This window comes from Myotis davidii, unplaced genomic scaffold (genome assembly GCF_000327345.1).
Source record: "Myotis davidii unplaced genomic scaffold, ASM32734v1 scaffold1673, whole genome shotgun sequence".
Classification (NCBI taxonomy): Eukaryota; Metazoa; Chordata; class Mammalia; order Chiroptera; family Vespertilionidae; genus Myotis; species Myotis davidii.
In genome coordinates this window covers 851,604-868,772 of record NW_006284850.1, presented here as the reverse complement: position 1 = coordinate 868,772, position 17,169 = coordinate 851,604, and the positions used below count along the sequence as shown (strand labels likewise).

The 17,169-nt window shown below is 37.3% G+C and overlaps 1 protein-coding gene across 1 annotated transcript in view; it reads right to left on the bottom strand.

Moving 5' to 3' along the window:
* The window catches only part of MAOB (monoamine oxidase B), a 40,762-nt gene that overhangs the window by 13,556 nt on the left and 10,037 nt on the right, over positions 1-17,169 (bottom strand). The window contains exons 3-6 of the mRNA XM_006755187.2: positions 8,444-8,548; positions 7,631-7,722; positions 1,783-1,924; positions 17-166 (exon numbers count right to left, since the gene is read on the bottom strand). Of these exons, the coding sequence (XP_006755250.1) occupies positions 17-166; positions 1,783-1,924; positions 7,631-7,722; positions 8,444-8,548 (489 nt within the window). The remainder of the gene's footprint in view (positions 1-16; positions 167-1,782; positions 1,925-7,630; positions 7,723-8,443; positions 8,549-17,169) is intronic.

Genomic DNA, 17,169 nt, shown 5'->3' with positions numbered 1-17,169 from the left:
TAAGGCTCTTGGTTACCTCATACACCTCATGATTTAGGGTCTCCACAAGGATATTTTCTCCTGTCTGGTCAATGTGAGTCACAGGCCTCTCCAGCTTCACTTGATCCCCAAGGAGGTCCATTATCCGCTCACACACTTGACCAGATCCACCCACAAATTTCCTCTCCTGCAAAGAAAACAAGGATTAAAAAGATAGGTAGGAAATATAGTAATATAGTAATGGGTATAAATTATTAAATTGGTAGTTTTTTCTCACATATCTTATTTTGAGATATATATATCTCAAATGAATATATATATTCATTTTGCTGTTGTGAAGTGTCTTTCACCATTGCTGTCTAACTAGTGATAGCTGGATTTTGACAAAATTATAAGTTTTCTAACAGTCACTTTCCAGGCTATGTTTTTGCAGATTTCCAGACTCCAACCTCAGCTGGACAACCTCACCCTGACCCCATGCCCTATCTGCCTGGTCACTATCCCTACTCTATGTATCATCTGCATCCTTTTATTGAGTTGCTGGGTCTGGTGAAGCTATACCTACAGCTGGACCATGACTTGCATGAGCCTGTTTTTCCCATCTTTATTACTCAGGCTCAGAACTTCCCTGGCCCACTCATCCCCAGACCAGCCTACTCTCTGTTTCAAGCTGCCCATCTCATTCTGGGTCAGGTGCCTGCTGCTTCTGTGGCCACTGCACCATCTTTTCTGAGCCCTGCTAAAGCTTCCAAATGTCCTACACAGTTGAACTGACTGCCTCCTCCTAAATTTTCAGTTCAATTAATTTTTAATATGTTTTTATTGACTTCAGATAGAGGAAGGGAGAGGGAGAGAGAGATAGAAACATCAATGAGAGAGACTCATTGACCAGGTGCCTCATGCACGCCCCCTCCTGGGGATCAAGCCCACAATCTGGTCATGTGACCTGATTGGGAATTGAACCATGACCTCCCAGTTCATGGGTTGATGCTCAACCACTGAGCCATACCAGCTGGGCTCAGTTAATTTTTAAAAAGACTATTTCAAATAAGCTTAGGAAGAAAAGAAGGAGGAAAGGAGAAAGAAGAGGGGAATGAAGAGGAGGAAGAGGGTGAAGAAAAAGAAGGAAAGAAAAGAAAAATGACTACCAAGCAGATTATATAAGAATTCTAATCCACTTCTTACTATACCTAACAGAGTGCCTTATACAATGCTGGGGCTCAGGAAATAGGCAATGCATGAATTAATGAATTCCACACGTGTGTGTTTTAAATTGAAATCCATTTCTGACTTTCCATGTTGAATTTACCAAGAAGTGTTCATCATGTTCATCAGATGTCCTCCTATACGTAAGAGAGAAGCTTAATCCTTTTAAAAATATATTTTATTGATTTCAGATAAGAAGGAAGAGAAATAGATAGGAATATAATGATGAGAAAGAATCATTAATCGGCTGCCTCCTGCATGCCCCACATGGGGGATGGAGCCTGCAACCTGGGCATGTGTCCTGATCGGGAACTGAACCGTGACCTCCTGGTTCATAGGTCAAAGCTCAACCACTGAGCCACGCCAGCCAGGCTGAGAAGCCTAATCTTAAAATTACATTGGCTGCTGGGTTCTTACATTGGGTACCTAACAGACTGTCCCTCACAAAAGTCACCTTGAGCTGCTATGATATAGTTCTGAGAGCCACACGACTGCCTCCTGATTCATGCCATCCATTCATGACTGAAGGGTGATGTCAGCCTTTCATTTTAGGCAGAGGTGATTTTCTGTTTAAATGGTGGAGGTATGGATAGGTACCTGCCCTCCATTGGTTGTTGAGATGATCCTGACTGTGCCTCCACACTGCTTCACATACCATAGGAACCACAGAGCAGAGACCTCATGGGTCTCTGCAGTGACACACAGGTTCACAAAGAGAGTAGCGAGCTTCTTTGCAGATCTACTCAGGAAGGAACAAGAGAAAAATTAGCAAATGCAAAAGAGCATCAACTTAATTCTCTGGAAATTATTCAAGAAATATATTTATTTGGCTAAGTTTGGCACAACTTAGCAAGTCACATAAAATTGTCACTAGAATCCTGTATTATTAAATACTAGAGGCCTGGTGCATGAAATTAGTACACCAGTAGGGTCCCTAGGCTTAGCCTGCAATCAGGTCCGATCTTCCCTGGTTGCCAGCAGCCGGCCCTGCCCCCTGCTGCGAATGCCACTGGTTGCCCTCTGTGTGTGGGGCAACCAGTGGGCTGATCAGGGCCTTCCTTGCTCACACCCACCTTGCCTTGGTCTGGTGCCACCCATGTCTGCCACCACCCACTCCTGGTTCCCCATTCCCCATTGGGTGATTGAAGCCTGCCAGCAAGTGGGAGGGATGGAGAGGTTGGCCGTTCCTGCCTGCTCACCGGCCCCACCCACCGCTGCCAGTCACTCTATGTGTGTGAGGAGACCAGTAGGGATATCAGGGCCCTGCTTGATCTCAACCGCCTTGGCCTGGCACTGCCCACATCTACTGCCACTCACCCCTGGTTCTCCATTCCCCATCAGACGATTGGAGCCTGCTGGTGGTGGGGAGGGACTAAGAGGATGGCCAGCAAGCCCCGATTGGGTGATCAGGGCCTGCGGGCTGGGGGCAGCTCCTGCGTTGAGCATCTGCCCCCTGGTGGTCAGTGCGCATTATAGTGACCGGTCGTTCCACCATCTGGTCAATTTGCATATTACGCTTTGTCAGGATTTTCCAGAGAAACAGGATGGATGGCTGGATAGATAGATAGATAGATAGATAGATAGATAGATAGATAGATAGATGACATCAGACATTTGGGGAATATGAGATTTACTTTCCCCTTAACCAAAATACCCTACACAGAATCAGCTTGTATTCCATTCTGTGCTGTCATGATTTCTCCCCACACAGTTGCTATGCTTCCAGTGATCCCCATCTCAGTAGAAGGCATCACCTTTCACCCAATTGCTAAGGCCAACACTCTAGAAATCAACCTTAATTTCTCTCTTTCCATCACTCTCCCCTCATCTAATCCATCTGAAATTCTTATTGTCTTTCACCACATTACTCCACCTTCCTCACAATCAATTTAGCATAATTTCTTGCCAGGAGCATTGAAATGATCTACACCCAATCTACTCATTACACTTGAAGCCAGACGCTTTATGCCTCCCTCCCATCCACAGTGCTCTTTCAAAAGTGTAAGTCAAGTCATGACATTCCCTTGCTTATAACCCTCCAGTGGCATCTGATCATAATCAGAATAAGATGCAGATCTTTTACTGTGGCATCCAAAATCCTAAGTGATGTAGCCCATGCTTCTCTTCTCTATTTTTTTCCTGTGCCCTCTCTACTTATTCTAATGTCTCCTCAGAAAGAAGAACTCTTATGTGTCTTTGAAAATGAGCATTAACTTCCATATTCCCAGCACCCTGGCATCCTCTATCATTTTACTATAGTATAGTTATCTTTAGAACTCTTTTCATTGTCTTAAATTATCTTAATTGTTATTTTATTATTTTTATTGCTGTCTCCCCCTCTAGAATATCACCAATGATAATATAGATCTGAACTTTCTTGCTCACCATAGTATCCCCTTTAATAAAAGTACCTGGAACATAGCAACTTCTCAATAATTACTTGTTGGATAGCTGAATGAATGGTTGATGAGAAATACCAACTAAACTTTATTTTTAAATTACCTATAATATACAAAGAATAAACTAGGTGCTGTACCAAACAAAGAACTAGTCATAGTTATGTATTCATTCATTATACTGCCTAATGGAAGACAAGCTCAAAGAATGGATGAGGGGAGAATCAATTAATAGCATGTAGATAGGTGAACTTTTGTTTGGAATTGTCAGGTAAATGTCAAGAGGCTATATCCTATCTGAAGGCATACCAGAAAGTGAATGGTTTCATATGATTCTAATGACTCAGTTATATCTAACACACTCTAAAATTCACCAGTAATATGTACTTTGAGATCTTTAAATAAGGACCAATCTTCCTTTTGACTTTTACATAAACTTTGTGTATTGCTAATCTGGTTATGTCCAACTCAGAATTTGCCACCTGGTTGTGCTGTTGACGATGGGTGGAATAAATAATACTGTGTTCTATTTATTGAACTCTTTCATGATTTTTATTTTTTATTTTTTTTAATATATTTTTATTGATTTTTTACAGAGAGGAAGGGAGAGAGATAGAGAGTTAGAAACATCGATGAGAGAGAAACATCGGTCAGCTGCCTCCTGCACATCCCCCACTGGGGATGTGCCCGCAACCCAGGTACATGCCCTTGAGCGGAATCGAACCCTGGACCCCTCAGTCTGCAAGCCGACGCTCTATCCACTGAGCCAAACGGGTTTCGGCTCTTTCATGATTTTTAAACCCATTGTCTTGTTGAATTGTCATAATACTATAAAACAGTTATTTTTTAATATTTTTTTTACTATTTTTCCCCAGTTCATAAGTTCAAAACAGTCTCAGAGAGATTAGTAATATGTAGTACACAACTCACAAAATGGTACAACTTCAAACCACATCATGCCTGATTCAAACCTCATTATTTTAATACCTCAGAATGCTTTATTTGACTCACCAAGAGGCACTTCTCTATTTCTAGTGTACCTTTACTTTGGAGATTTGTAGAATCACACATGACACATATACTAGTTACTGACAATGTTTGCAGCCATAATAATCTGACAGAACTTTTGTGAAGTTCCCCATCATTTAGTCAGAAAATAGTATAATACATATGTTGAAGTAACTTAGAGTTAGTTTTGTAAAATTCTCATGATAACTGGAGGGATGGAAATTACCAACTTGTGGTTTCTTTGCAGAGGCAATTTGTGGCATCTATCTAAAGCAAATATCCAAATATTGGTTTAAAATTTTCAAAGTGAAAACATCCTTTGCTGTTTCCTGATGTCCTGTTTCTTGTATTCCTTGTTTTATAGGTGAATTGAGGTGGCATAAGGTAAAGGGAATAATAAATAACTAAAACAATATTGGGCTAGCTAGACAGCCAATATTAAACATAAAAGCACTGCTATGATTGCAGTTGTTATTGCTGACAATTTGGTAAGAAAAAGTAATCCTGGTTTGAAATGGAGAGAGATCTAAAAGTAATTCTTTCTGGAGGGCCAGGCTATTTCTAATCCTTTATTTGATTTACTCTGGAAGCCTTAGTGAGAAAAGAAATGAGAAGAACAATATTTGAGGAATAGAAGGTCAAGAAAGCTAGTGCAATAATTTTTGATTCTTTGTCCTGTTGACTTTTTAAAAGATAAATGTTATTATATTTTCTGCATGAAAAATGTATGCACATATAAAATTTGGAAAATTCACAGAATAAAAAAATAAGAGAATGAGTATTTCCCACGTTTCTGCTTCCATAAAGACAATCACTAGTCTCGGTCTGATGCATTGTTTTTCTAGTTATAGGCTTTAAAAAGGTTATTTACATAGCTGACCACATTGAAAATGTAATGTGTTTCCAAAAAGCATTTTACAAATAATAAGTCTAAGAATGAACAACATTGGTCTTTGAATATATGATTGTGCTTTTAGAACCAGAAAATATTTATCTTTTATATTTTGATTAGGAAAAGTTAGAAAATTACCTTGTTTTCATATATTACTAATATCTAGGCATGCTTTATTCTGTCAGACAGCCAACAACCTAGAATTTCACTAAGGGAAGGACTAGGCCAAGGACTATGATAGAAAAAGTCAGATCTCTATGATCCTAAAGGTACAAAATTAAACTGATCTTCAAAGAGTTTTGAAGCTCTCTGGGGAGAAAAGACTTAAATGAATTTATTGAAAGCTATTCATAACATATATAGTCCCCAGCACTGCTAACCAGTTATAAAATGAATGCAGGTAATTAAATACCTGATTTTCTATGTTTAATATTAATATTTTGAAAATGTAGTGTATATAATTTAAAATAAATTCTGCAATTTCATTACAATCAAAATAAATTATATATTACAAATTAAAATCTCAAAAAAGTGGTAAATAGCATTAGATAAGTGTTTAAAAGATTATAATTAATAATAGACATTGATTTCATGACAATAAAAGGCTTTTACTATTCCAGAATTGGTTGCTTTCAAAGGTTAAAGATAGGAGAAGCACAGAGATTGTTTTCACAGGTAATTATATGTTAATAATAGTAACTAAAAACTAGAAGTAACCAAAATGCCCAACAGGGTGATAGAGAAATACATTACATTATGGTATTCCCTTTCCATGGAATATTATACAACCATGAAATATGATGTTTGATGAAGCATTTTTAAATATGTGGATAAAAATTTATATTGTAATATTGTGTTAAAACATTTTGATGGATGCCTATTGCTTTTCAGTTTACATACAATTTCTTTTTCAGAAACAAGAACATCCTATATAATAAAAGACTAATATGCAAATTGACCAACCAGCAGAATGATCGGTCACTATGATGTGCACTGATCACCAGGGGGCAGGTGCTCAATGCAGGAGCTGCCCCCTGGTGGTCGCACTAAGGATGTCCGACTGCTGGCTTAGGCCTGAGGGCTCCTGGACTGCGAGAGTGCACAGGCCAGTCTAAGGGACCCCCTCTCCCAGTGAGTGAATTTCACGCACCGGGCCTCTAGTATATTATATTGTATATACTCGATGACACCCTGATTTTCTATCTTTAATATTATGATATTTTTCAAGCCATTAAATATTATTTTAACAACATAATTTAAAGACTGTAGAGTATTATATTTTTAGATGCCCATAATTAAAGCAATCTTCTATTATTAGACATTTACATTTTATCTTTTAAAAATAATGATTTGAATCCCCCTTTCTCTCCCTCCTTCCCTCCCTGTATGCCTTTCTCTCTGTCTTTTTTTCTCTCTCTTTCTTGAAGCTAAATTCCAAGAAGCATGGAAGGACAGTCTCCTTGAACTTAACTTCCATTTTTCTTACTTCATTTACCACAAATTCACCAGGCCTATGAACTTATAACCCTTTCCATTTTCCTTGCTGTTCAAGAGCAGTGAGTGTCTTCAGGTGTCTACATAGATAGACTTCATAGTTCATATATAGTCCCCAGCACTGCCAACCAGAATTTAAAGCTTGGCTCATGAATAGTTGCTTTCAACACTACATGCTTTTCATTTAATAAAAGCAATCAATCCAGTAATACATGTTTCCTCTACAGTTGTAAACTATACAGACATTCTCTAGAAATTCTTTTCAAATCCTTGAAGAATTGCACCCATAAGGTGTTTTAAACACATATGTTAATGCACCATCTCTACACTTGACCACAAGTGAGGAACACAAAAGTATTCCTACATCAACAACTTGATAAATCTTTAAGCTAATGGTCTTTAAGCTGTTCCAAGTAAAGGAGGTGGCACATTCTGGTTTGTTCCGGGTATTTTATGGGATAATACCAGGTTGGTGGTGCAAAACTCTGACAACTTTAGGGCAGAACCCATTTTCAATATTTTTCAGCATTCCACCTGGCCAAATAGCATGGTTTTAGACACAAAGTAGATACTTGTCCCATTCGTGTTCAATAGGATTCTAAATTAACCTGAATGACAGTCACAATAAATTCCGGTGTCTAATGGAAAGTCTTACTCAGTCCAGCAGATCTTGTCTAGCAGCTCCTTCATTGTCATGTGGTCCCACTCTTCGGCAAGGGGTGCCTTCCATGGAGCATCACTGGGAATCTACATTCAGATGAGGATTCGGGAGGGATTTAATTTTATACTTTAAATAAATATTTCAATAGTATTAAAAACTCTAACTTAAAGAAGGAAAATTTAAGTTTTTCAAATCCCCCAATCATGACTTTTGCTACAAATCCAATGCTGTCTGTGTAGCTTTTCTATTATTGATCTATACCACATGATCCATATTTAATTTATGATAATACTTTCTGCACAGTAAATGAAGGCTATGTTGTAATCAGTTTGTTTCCAAATAGCAATTAGGAAGTAACTTATTTAGGGAGAACATTTATAAGTTCATCTCCTCAGTAAGGATTAGACAGCCATACCAAATCACATCTAAACCTGAGTTTCAGGTCAAGCTCTGTGTGTATTTTCTTGTGGGTTACTGGCTTGAACAGGGTGGTGACTCAAATACCTGGAGGTCTTGTTTTGTTATGTTCTGAGGATTTTCTAGATTAGAAACATTATCCCAGGAAGGGAGAGTAATATATGATCTTCTCCCCTTTCACAAGTAATATACAAATAGCAATCTGTTGAGTATCTCATTCTTTAAGAGGTTAGAAACAAGTTCATGTTATTCATTTCACAAATCTTTACTGAGAGTTACTATGTGCTACACAATGTGCTAGGCATTGATGATGTGTTGCATCTCCTTTCTTTTAAGGATTAAACTTATGAAAAACACAAATGTAATCACAGAAGCTTTGAAAAGCTTTACCTCTTGTCCCATGTCATCAATTGTCCGCCAAAGGTTGTTATGGTCTAGGTAGGTAATTGGATTCCACATGGGTGGTAATGGGCCCCTGAATTTGTATGATTTGCCCTGTGAGATATAAAATATTTTTAAAGGAAACATTGACTACAATGTAAAAGTAGTTAAATCTTCCAAGTAAAATGTCTGCAAGCAAAATCATGTTATCAATATGTGATACACACTCCTTATGGCCTTAGAAATCTACTTAACATTTTATCAAAGAGATTTCAAACAAAATTCTGTTAACTAAATAAATTTGAGCCAGATGTGAAAGAGATACATAAAAATGCAAATCAATGCCACTCACTTGATTTTTTGTTTTAGAAACTTTTTAATAAAAATATTTAAACGTGTAATAGAGTTATTATTCTTTTAGTAGAATTAATGATATTGTTAACAATTCTGTTTCAATTCCTAAGGTGGGAAATGGAAATAGAGTCCATGAAGAAAAGCTACTTGAGGTTTTCAATAATTTCCAAGGATGGAAAAGTTTGGGAAGTGCTTGAATAGAACTGCAGAAGAAGGGCAGGATGACTTTCAAGAGGCCAACAGAACTGATTCAAATGGGCTCTGAAACTTGATAGTTGTGTGACTATAGGCGAGTTGCTCAACATCTGTTGGTCTCTTATCTTTAGATTTTGAATAATGATACCCATCTCACAGGGATATTGTCGAAATTAACTGAGATTATACAGGGCAAACAGGATTCACTAACTAAATGGATGTTGCTGACGGTTCTGTGATCATGATGAACATTCTGTCATTTACCGAGCCACGACTTACCTATAAATCCATGTCCACATTTTTTATTAATTTCATTTGGATACATTCCTAGAATCAGAATTCCTACCATGAAGATTTATGTTTGACTTTTTAAAGCGGACTTGCTGAAAACAGCAACCGACTTGATCATCACATGGTCTTATTTTGTAGGTTGTGAGCTTCGGTGGGCCCAGTAAAAACATCTGAAATTGGCCTTGTGCATTCCCTACCTAACAAGTGGGGGAGCAGCTCTCAGAAACTACCTGGCTTGGTGTCATGCACATCACTAATATCAACATCAGTGCTCCAGATTCCTGCTTTTCTCTTGACCTCTGTCCTCTGGAGGCAAAGAACTTACACCTGATTTCTGTCCCTTATGATTAGCCCCTTTGCCATCTTATCCTGATGCTGACCCTATCTCTCTGCCAGTAGAAACAGATGGCCTGGCCCTTCTTAGCTCTGGCTCCTTGGTAGTAAGTAACCTTTCCTTACCAAGGAGTTTTTCCTCTGCTGTTCCTGGGAATCTTGCCTTTCTCACTGTGGGAAGCTGGGGTAGGCTGTGCAGCCCTCCAGAACTCAATGATTTTTACAACTATTGGCAAAGACTACATTTAGGCCATGAAGCTTTACTTTTTATCTATATTTCTAGTTTAGAAGAAAAGAAATGTAATCTTCTCCATGAAGGAGGCAGATGGAGAGTGCTGAAAACTCTACTTAGGCAAATAGCTTTCTTCTGTGCATGTGTTCACATTTCTAAGCAACTGGAACTGGCACAGACACTATCTTCTGATTGTACCATCACATGGGTGAAGCTGGAGGGAGGAGCAGACAACATGACAATGTTTTTGGAACCTGCAAGTAGCACTGAAGTACATGAAAGGCCTGGAATTGTCCATGTAGGGAGAAATGGGGAAGATGGGGGTGGGACCTCATATGAGAATAGGAATGTTTTCTTTTGGGAGGATTAGTGTGGAATTCTCCATGATCCTCACCAATGATTCGTGAAAATGAAAAACACAGCAATAGCTGTATTGTTGCAAACATACTCAGGCTGAAAAGAGAAAATTAAGAGGAGAAAAATTGTAATCAAATGCAAAGCATACAAGGCAAAGCTCATTTTTACATTATAGATGTTAATTTTAAAATCCTATTAATGTTCATATGAAAGTTTGTGCCAGGAGCAAGACTGAATTTGCCATCTTAAAAATGTCTCCAAGTACCTTAAAAGCAACAACAAAACATCTCTTATTATATGTTTTTGAGTTATTTAGGAAAGAATCTTGGAGTTAGAATCCACATGATCTCCAAATTCCAATGAATTTTAAGTGTCTAAATATTGAAATCTTCCCTTCCATGCATTTTAACATGCTTTGCCAGCTGAATTAGCTTACATATAATCTTGGAGAAAAGAGCACTTTAATCTCACTAAAAGAGATTAAAATCCTCTATAAATAATTTGCACAAAAGGCAGTTTTCCCAGCTCTAATATTCAGTTTAATTAATATATCTAATGTGGTAAATAGACACAACTATGAAATGTTTATTAAAATGTCCGTCATTAAAGAGATGCAAAAATGCATGCTTGTATAGATATGTTATGGTTTTAAAAATTTTACTACAGAAACACGATATTATGATAATATATAACTGGTCTTTGTCCCAGTTCCTGGCACAAGAGTTTCAAAATGTTTGGAATTCCTGAGTGATAGGGGTGAGACGAGTGTCTTTTATTTTTTAGAACAAACCTCTTTCAACCCTTCCTGAGTTTATGCTAATGAGGTGACTTTTTGTGGACCCCAAATAGCTTCAGGATTGCCAGAGGAACCAATTATGTGATTAGAAGCTTGGCACTTCTAACCCATCCCTGGAGCTACAGGGAATGAAGAGAGGGCTGGAGATTCATTTAATCACCAAATGGAGAATGATTTTCACTAATTATGCCTACATAATGAAACCTTCATAAAAACCCCTAAACAATGGAGCTCAGAGAGCTTCCAGGTTGATGAACAAGAACCAATATGCCTGAAGTGTGGTGTACACAGTAAATATGTAAATACTCTCTAATATCATCATTACTGTCCATATACTGTTCTTTTCACAAAAGGTATTGGAAACCATAATTTAGAGCATTGGCTCAAGACACAGACTGATGTTTGATCTTAGGTAAGTTACATCCCTGGCACTTTCATCATGTTAAATGTGGGGAAAGGCACAGGGCTGAGATGAGGATTAAATGAGATAATATATAGAGAGAATGCTTATAAGAATGTTATTATTATTTTAATAAATACCACAATGCCCCTTTGCAAACACATCTTGAGCCTCCCATGAAAAGAGGCTCTCTAGGCCCTCTAAAGGAGGCAGAAGGTGCAAAGCTATCTGCCCTGACAACATCACTCAGCATGCTGGGATTTACCAACAGGAAAAGTATTCTCCAACTGTTCACCCCAGCAACTCCTTGTCAGGGAAGGTGCTCATCCAGTCACCTTCTCTATCAAGCCCTCTCTGAGACTACAGACCTGGCTAAACTCCAGCCTCAGAGAGCAACTCAGCTAATCCCAAGCAACTGCACCATTTTTCTAGCCCAACTATAGCCTCTCAGGGTTCATAGGTTTCTCCAAAGTAGCAAACTACACGCCCAGGATCTATGGTGAATTTACTGAATGCCCAAAGTGTTAACAGAGGCCTGTGACTCCAGAGTTAGTCTGCCATTCTCTACAGAGAGATTCTCACGAAATGGCAATTTATATCCTTGAATTTATCCAACACAACATGTACTAGTTAGTACTCTACTCTTCATGAAATAACTCAACCAGTTCCATAGTTGGCCTCTGATTACCAGTAATACTAACTTTTCACTGCATATATTGTTTGGAGAAAATGTTTACTTTCTCTAATGGTACAAAAATGATGATTCACTTAGACGAGCTGGATAATTCCTCCCAAAGAAATTCAATGCTTTGAAATAAGAACTCCACTTTGAAAGAAATCAAAGAAGACTTTATGCATAAATAGAAAGGTTTTCTTGGCCCCAATGGGAGCTTTGCTACTATGAACATTGATCCCTTGTGGTAAAATTGTGTTTATTTAAAGAAGAGTCACTTGTTGAGGTGGTGAGAAAGGTGCTGGGCAGATCCCATTTAGAAGAACATTTTGTGGTCTAATAGATAAATGACATAGCAGGATAAATCTGCATTGAGATCCAGATAAAGGAAAAGGCAAATCTGGCAAAAAGGCAACTTGTGAATTTTACATGTAAGATATCCTGGAGACACGTTATGAGAATTCAAATTTTACCAACTGAACTAAGATGAGATGGATACCCCAGAGGCATCTGCTTACTTGAAACAATTATTTTTAGAAAGAGTTTTCAAAAAAATTCACTTAAGGGGTACTTTGGATTGACGTCCATATGCTTAAATTTTTTTAAGGACACCATTCCAAAGGAGAAATAAAGATTGTAATAGGCAAGCATCATATTTAACCATCATCAACATTACCACTACCACCTCCCCCATCACCATCAATGTCATCATCTTCATCATAGCTAACACTTTCTGAACATTTGCTCTGTACCAGGGACTTTTTCAAAGATTTTACGAATTTAATTCATTCATCCTCCTCGACAACCATATGAGAAAGATTTACTATTATGTTCATTTTTAATATTAAGAAATAAAGGCACTCCTTGGTTAAGAATTGCGCTTTGAATCACACAGCTAGTAATTTGTAAGTTGTTGGAAATTCAAATCTAGGCCCTCTGGGTTCTCACTCTATGATCCCAATCTCTATGTTATTAAAAATGGACTAGTTGTTTTATCTTTTGACTTTCCCCTGTACATACACTTGATAATATATTTTTCAAGAGTATGAGGAGCTTTAATATGATAATGGCAACAAGTTTTCCAGCTGCTGGAAGATATCACCAAAATACCATTGGGACAAAGGCTATTTCTTTCATAGGGAGGGGAGACAGTCTTTAAAATGTATTGCATAATAATTCATGGCTTCTCTTCCATTTATAAGCATTTACCTCTTTTTCCTTCTTGACATTATATTCAACTGTCTCACCTTTGCCATCTTCGAGTCTATATTTTATGTCCAGGAAGCCAGTTACTATACAAGTATTTTCTTTTTCTTTGATTTGTTTCATTTAGGCTCATTCAAAAATTAATCTATTAACTTAGAAGGTTCCTAAGATACCTCCAACACCATTCTTATGCATAGCTTCAATTTTAAAATTCTATTCAAGGATATTATTTCCTATGATTGCTTTAAATTCCCAAATGTACATATATCAGTGTACATAGAATGCTATGAGCTTCAGAGCTGGAGAACAGAGCAGGATCCCAAGGATACTGTTATCAACAATTAATAAAATGAAACTATATAACTAATTGTGATGACAACTTACGACTTCACAACATGTGCTACATTTCACTTTTATGAGAAGCTCTAGGATTCAATGAACTATATATTCTTTAAAAAATAATAACATATGGCATTTTTATTTCAGCAGGGTTTTGATTAAATGCAGGAATGAAGAAAGATGATTGGTCCTTAATACAAAAAGATGTGTATTCTTCTTCTCTATCTGCCCAAAAGAAAGAGCAGAATGATGTCTGGGGTGAATTGACATCTATGAAAAAGTAGAAATATACACATACTCATGTATTCAAGTGTGCACATGTACACAAGTATTTATTTACTCATGAGCAAACTTCTGTAGAATATGACTTTTAAAACAAAAGTCAGATCATGTTACTTCTCTATTAAAACCTTCCAGTGGGTTCCCATAACACCCAGAGCAAAAGCCTATAGGCCCCTGCCATCTAGTACTGGATGTTCCCTCTCTGACCTTCCGGTGTTGTGTTGGGACTTGTGCATACTGGCTCACAAGACCAATTGATTGTGCTCATCTCTTCTTAACTCTGCATTTAGTAATAATAAGTTGGTTGGTTGACATGAGCCATGGTGAAGTATTTATACCAGGCAAATCCTGCAGATGAGAGTTAGTTTTTTGGTGAAATGACACCTCTGTAGTGAGGTCCTACCTGACTACTCTATTTGAATTTGGATCCCACTCTCTCATACCTCCACCCCCAACCCCCAATTTTCTATAGCAGTTAGGACCTTCTGGTAATTGTTTATTTTTTTCAAATATGGCTAAAAAGATGTTTTGTTACACATTGCTTTCATGTATATGGGAGATTAAATAGACCTGGTTCAAACCCTTTGTAGACATGGGAACTGTAACAGATTTTGAAAGCCAAAGCTTTTTGCATAATTCAGTAACATGGTAGTTAGTGGAATAATAATTCCAAAACATATTTGAAAATCAACTCATATACCCATTAGATTGAGAGTGTAAATTAAAAATTAACATTTTAAAATTTCAGGCAAAGTAATATATGAATGCTTGCTACATCTGAATTAACTTCATTTTAAGAAAATCCATATTTTATACCATTTTTTATTTTGAGTTTATCATATTTCTTGATTGTGTCTGTTACCACAAGTGGAAAGCAATATAAAATCAAACACAGTCAATTCCAATTCTATCTTAGGTATATAAGTGTCTTATTAATATAATGTTTTATATTGATCACATGTTCAGATGATAACATTTTAGATATTCTGGATTAAATAAAATCTATTATTAGAATTAATCACCTGTTTCTTTTTTATTTTTCCATATGGTTACTAGAAAAATTAAATTACAAATGTGGCACATGTTATATTTCTGTTGAACAGTGCTGTTTTGAATTTTAATGGGTATTCCCAGATTTCATGTATATGTCAAAGGGGGGAAATGAATGCATTTTGATACCCTGAACTTAGGTCATTTTGAGATTAGTAAACTCTGACACCCCCACTATCTCCTGACAACTCTATGAGAGAGCCAGCACTGCCACTTAGTAACCGGGAAGAAATGGTCTCAATGAAGCTAAATAATAACCACTGTCATGTATGCATGAGCTAAAGACATCAGAGTAGAGCTGAAAAGAAGGTAACACAACCAGAAAGGAATTTTTCTTTTCTATTATCTGTTTACCCTGTTTGTCTGAGCATGTGAGTTTAGCTGTAGCCAAAATCTGATGTCTTCGCCTACTAATAATATAAGAAAAAAATAAAGGAAAAGACTGGATGGGTTGAGTATCCACATGTGAAACAGGAGGAGTTACAGTTTAGTGTAGAAGAAACGTATAAAAATATTTTTAGGGTGAGTTTATCGACCTGATTCTCTTTGATAAGAATTTGTAAAGTTTTATCTTATCTGTTGTCCTGCAATTTAAATTCTTACTTGGTAGTAAGAGTCCTCAGAGCCTGTTAAAATAGTTCTTTGTTTTTTCTAAAGAAAATAGACTAGCCTTCCTATAAAAAAGTCTTAGTATCTTCAATGTATCATAGCAGCCTTGGTGAGAATAATGTTAATCAATGTCTTCCATTATCACTTTTCTCTTTAAAAATTTAAAGCACTAAGCAGGAAAGGTACAAATATCCTTCTTTTGCAAGTAAAGAAATCAGGACACAAAAGCATAAATGACATTGCCAAGGTTGCACAAAAAAAAATCAAGGATGAAGCTTGGGCACACGCCAGACAGGAAAAATTTTGCAGCTCAGTAATACCAGGATAGGAGCCTTTGAGGTTCTGCATTTGAACAGCTGCTTCGGGATCTAGGCTGTCTAAACTCAAAGGGTCGCAGCTCAGTCACTGAGCCTGGCTGGAAGCAGTTTGGTTATTGTTAATAGATCTGTAATCAGGAGCCTGCTGCTCAGACAGGTGAGAATCACACAGATCTGCTGGAAACACTGGGCCTAATTTCTTCTCATAGGTCATAAATTCTCAAAAGTAAAGTCTGTATCTAATTATATTTTTTAATCTAAAAATGAGAGAAGCTTTCTATTAAAAAAATGGAGCAGTACTAAAAACTACAAAGAAGGCAACAAATTGCCTTCTATTTCACCATCCAAGTTAAAATAAAAGCTATAACATTTAGTGCATGACATTCCACACCAGTTTTTTAAAAAAATATATTTTTATTGATTTCAGAGAGGAAGAGAGAGGGAGAGAGAGATAGAAACATCAATGATAAGGGAGAATCATGGATCAGCTGCCTCCTGCACGCCCCCTACTGGGGATTGAGCCCGCAACCCGGCCATGTGCCCTTGACCGGGAATCCAACCTCCTGAGCCACACCCGCCAGGCATTCCAAACCTCTTTATAAGCATCTTGGAGATAGAAAGATGGATGGATGGATGGATGGTATGGATGGACAACTGAACAAATGGATGATTAAAAGAGAGAGAAAGAAAACAGGAAGGAAAGAAGGAAGGAAGGAAGGAAGGAAGGAAGGAAGGAAGGAAGGAAGGAAGGAAGGAAGAAAAGGAGGGAGTGAGGGAGGAAGGAAAGAAGGAAGGAGAAAGCAAATATCTGAGAATCAAATCATATTATATTTGCTCTTTTCAATGACCCATGAATGTCTTAATTTAATGGAAGAGACACGCTGAAGTGAAGAAGTGCTAAACTTAAAATAAAAAAGAAATATTTGTTCTTGTAAGAGACCTGTAGCATAAAGTCAAAAGCTCATCACTGATACAGCTCCTAGGACACTTGAAACTAAAGAGAAAATGAAAAAATGGGGCTACATCAAAATAAAAAGCTTCTGCACAGCAAAAGAAACCATCAACAAAACAACAAGAAAGCCCACTGTGTGGGAAAACATATTTGCCAATGTCATATCTGATAAGGGCCTAATCTCCAAAATCTATAAGGAACTCATACAACTTAACAAAAGGAAGATAAACAATCCAATACAAAATTGGGCAAAGGTCCTAAATAGGCACTTTTGAAAGAGGACATAAAGAGGCGTGTGAAAACATGCTCAAAGTCACTAATCATCTAAGAAATGCAAATATGCAAATAA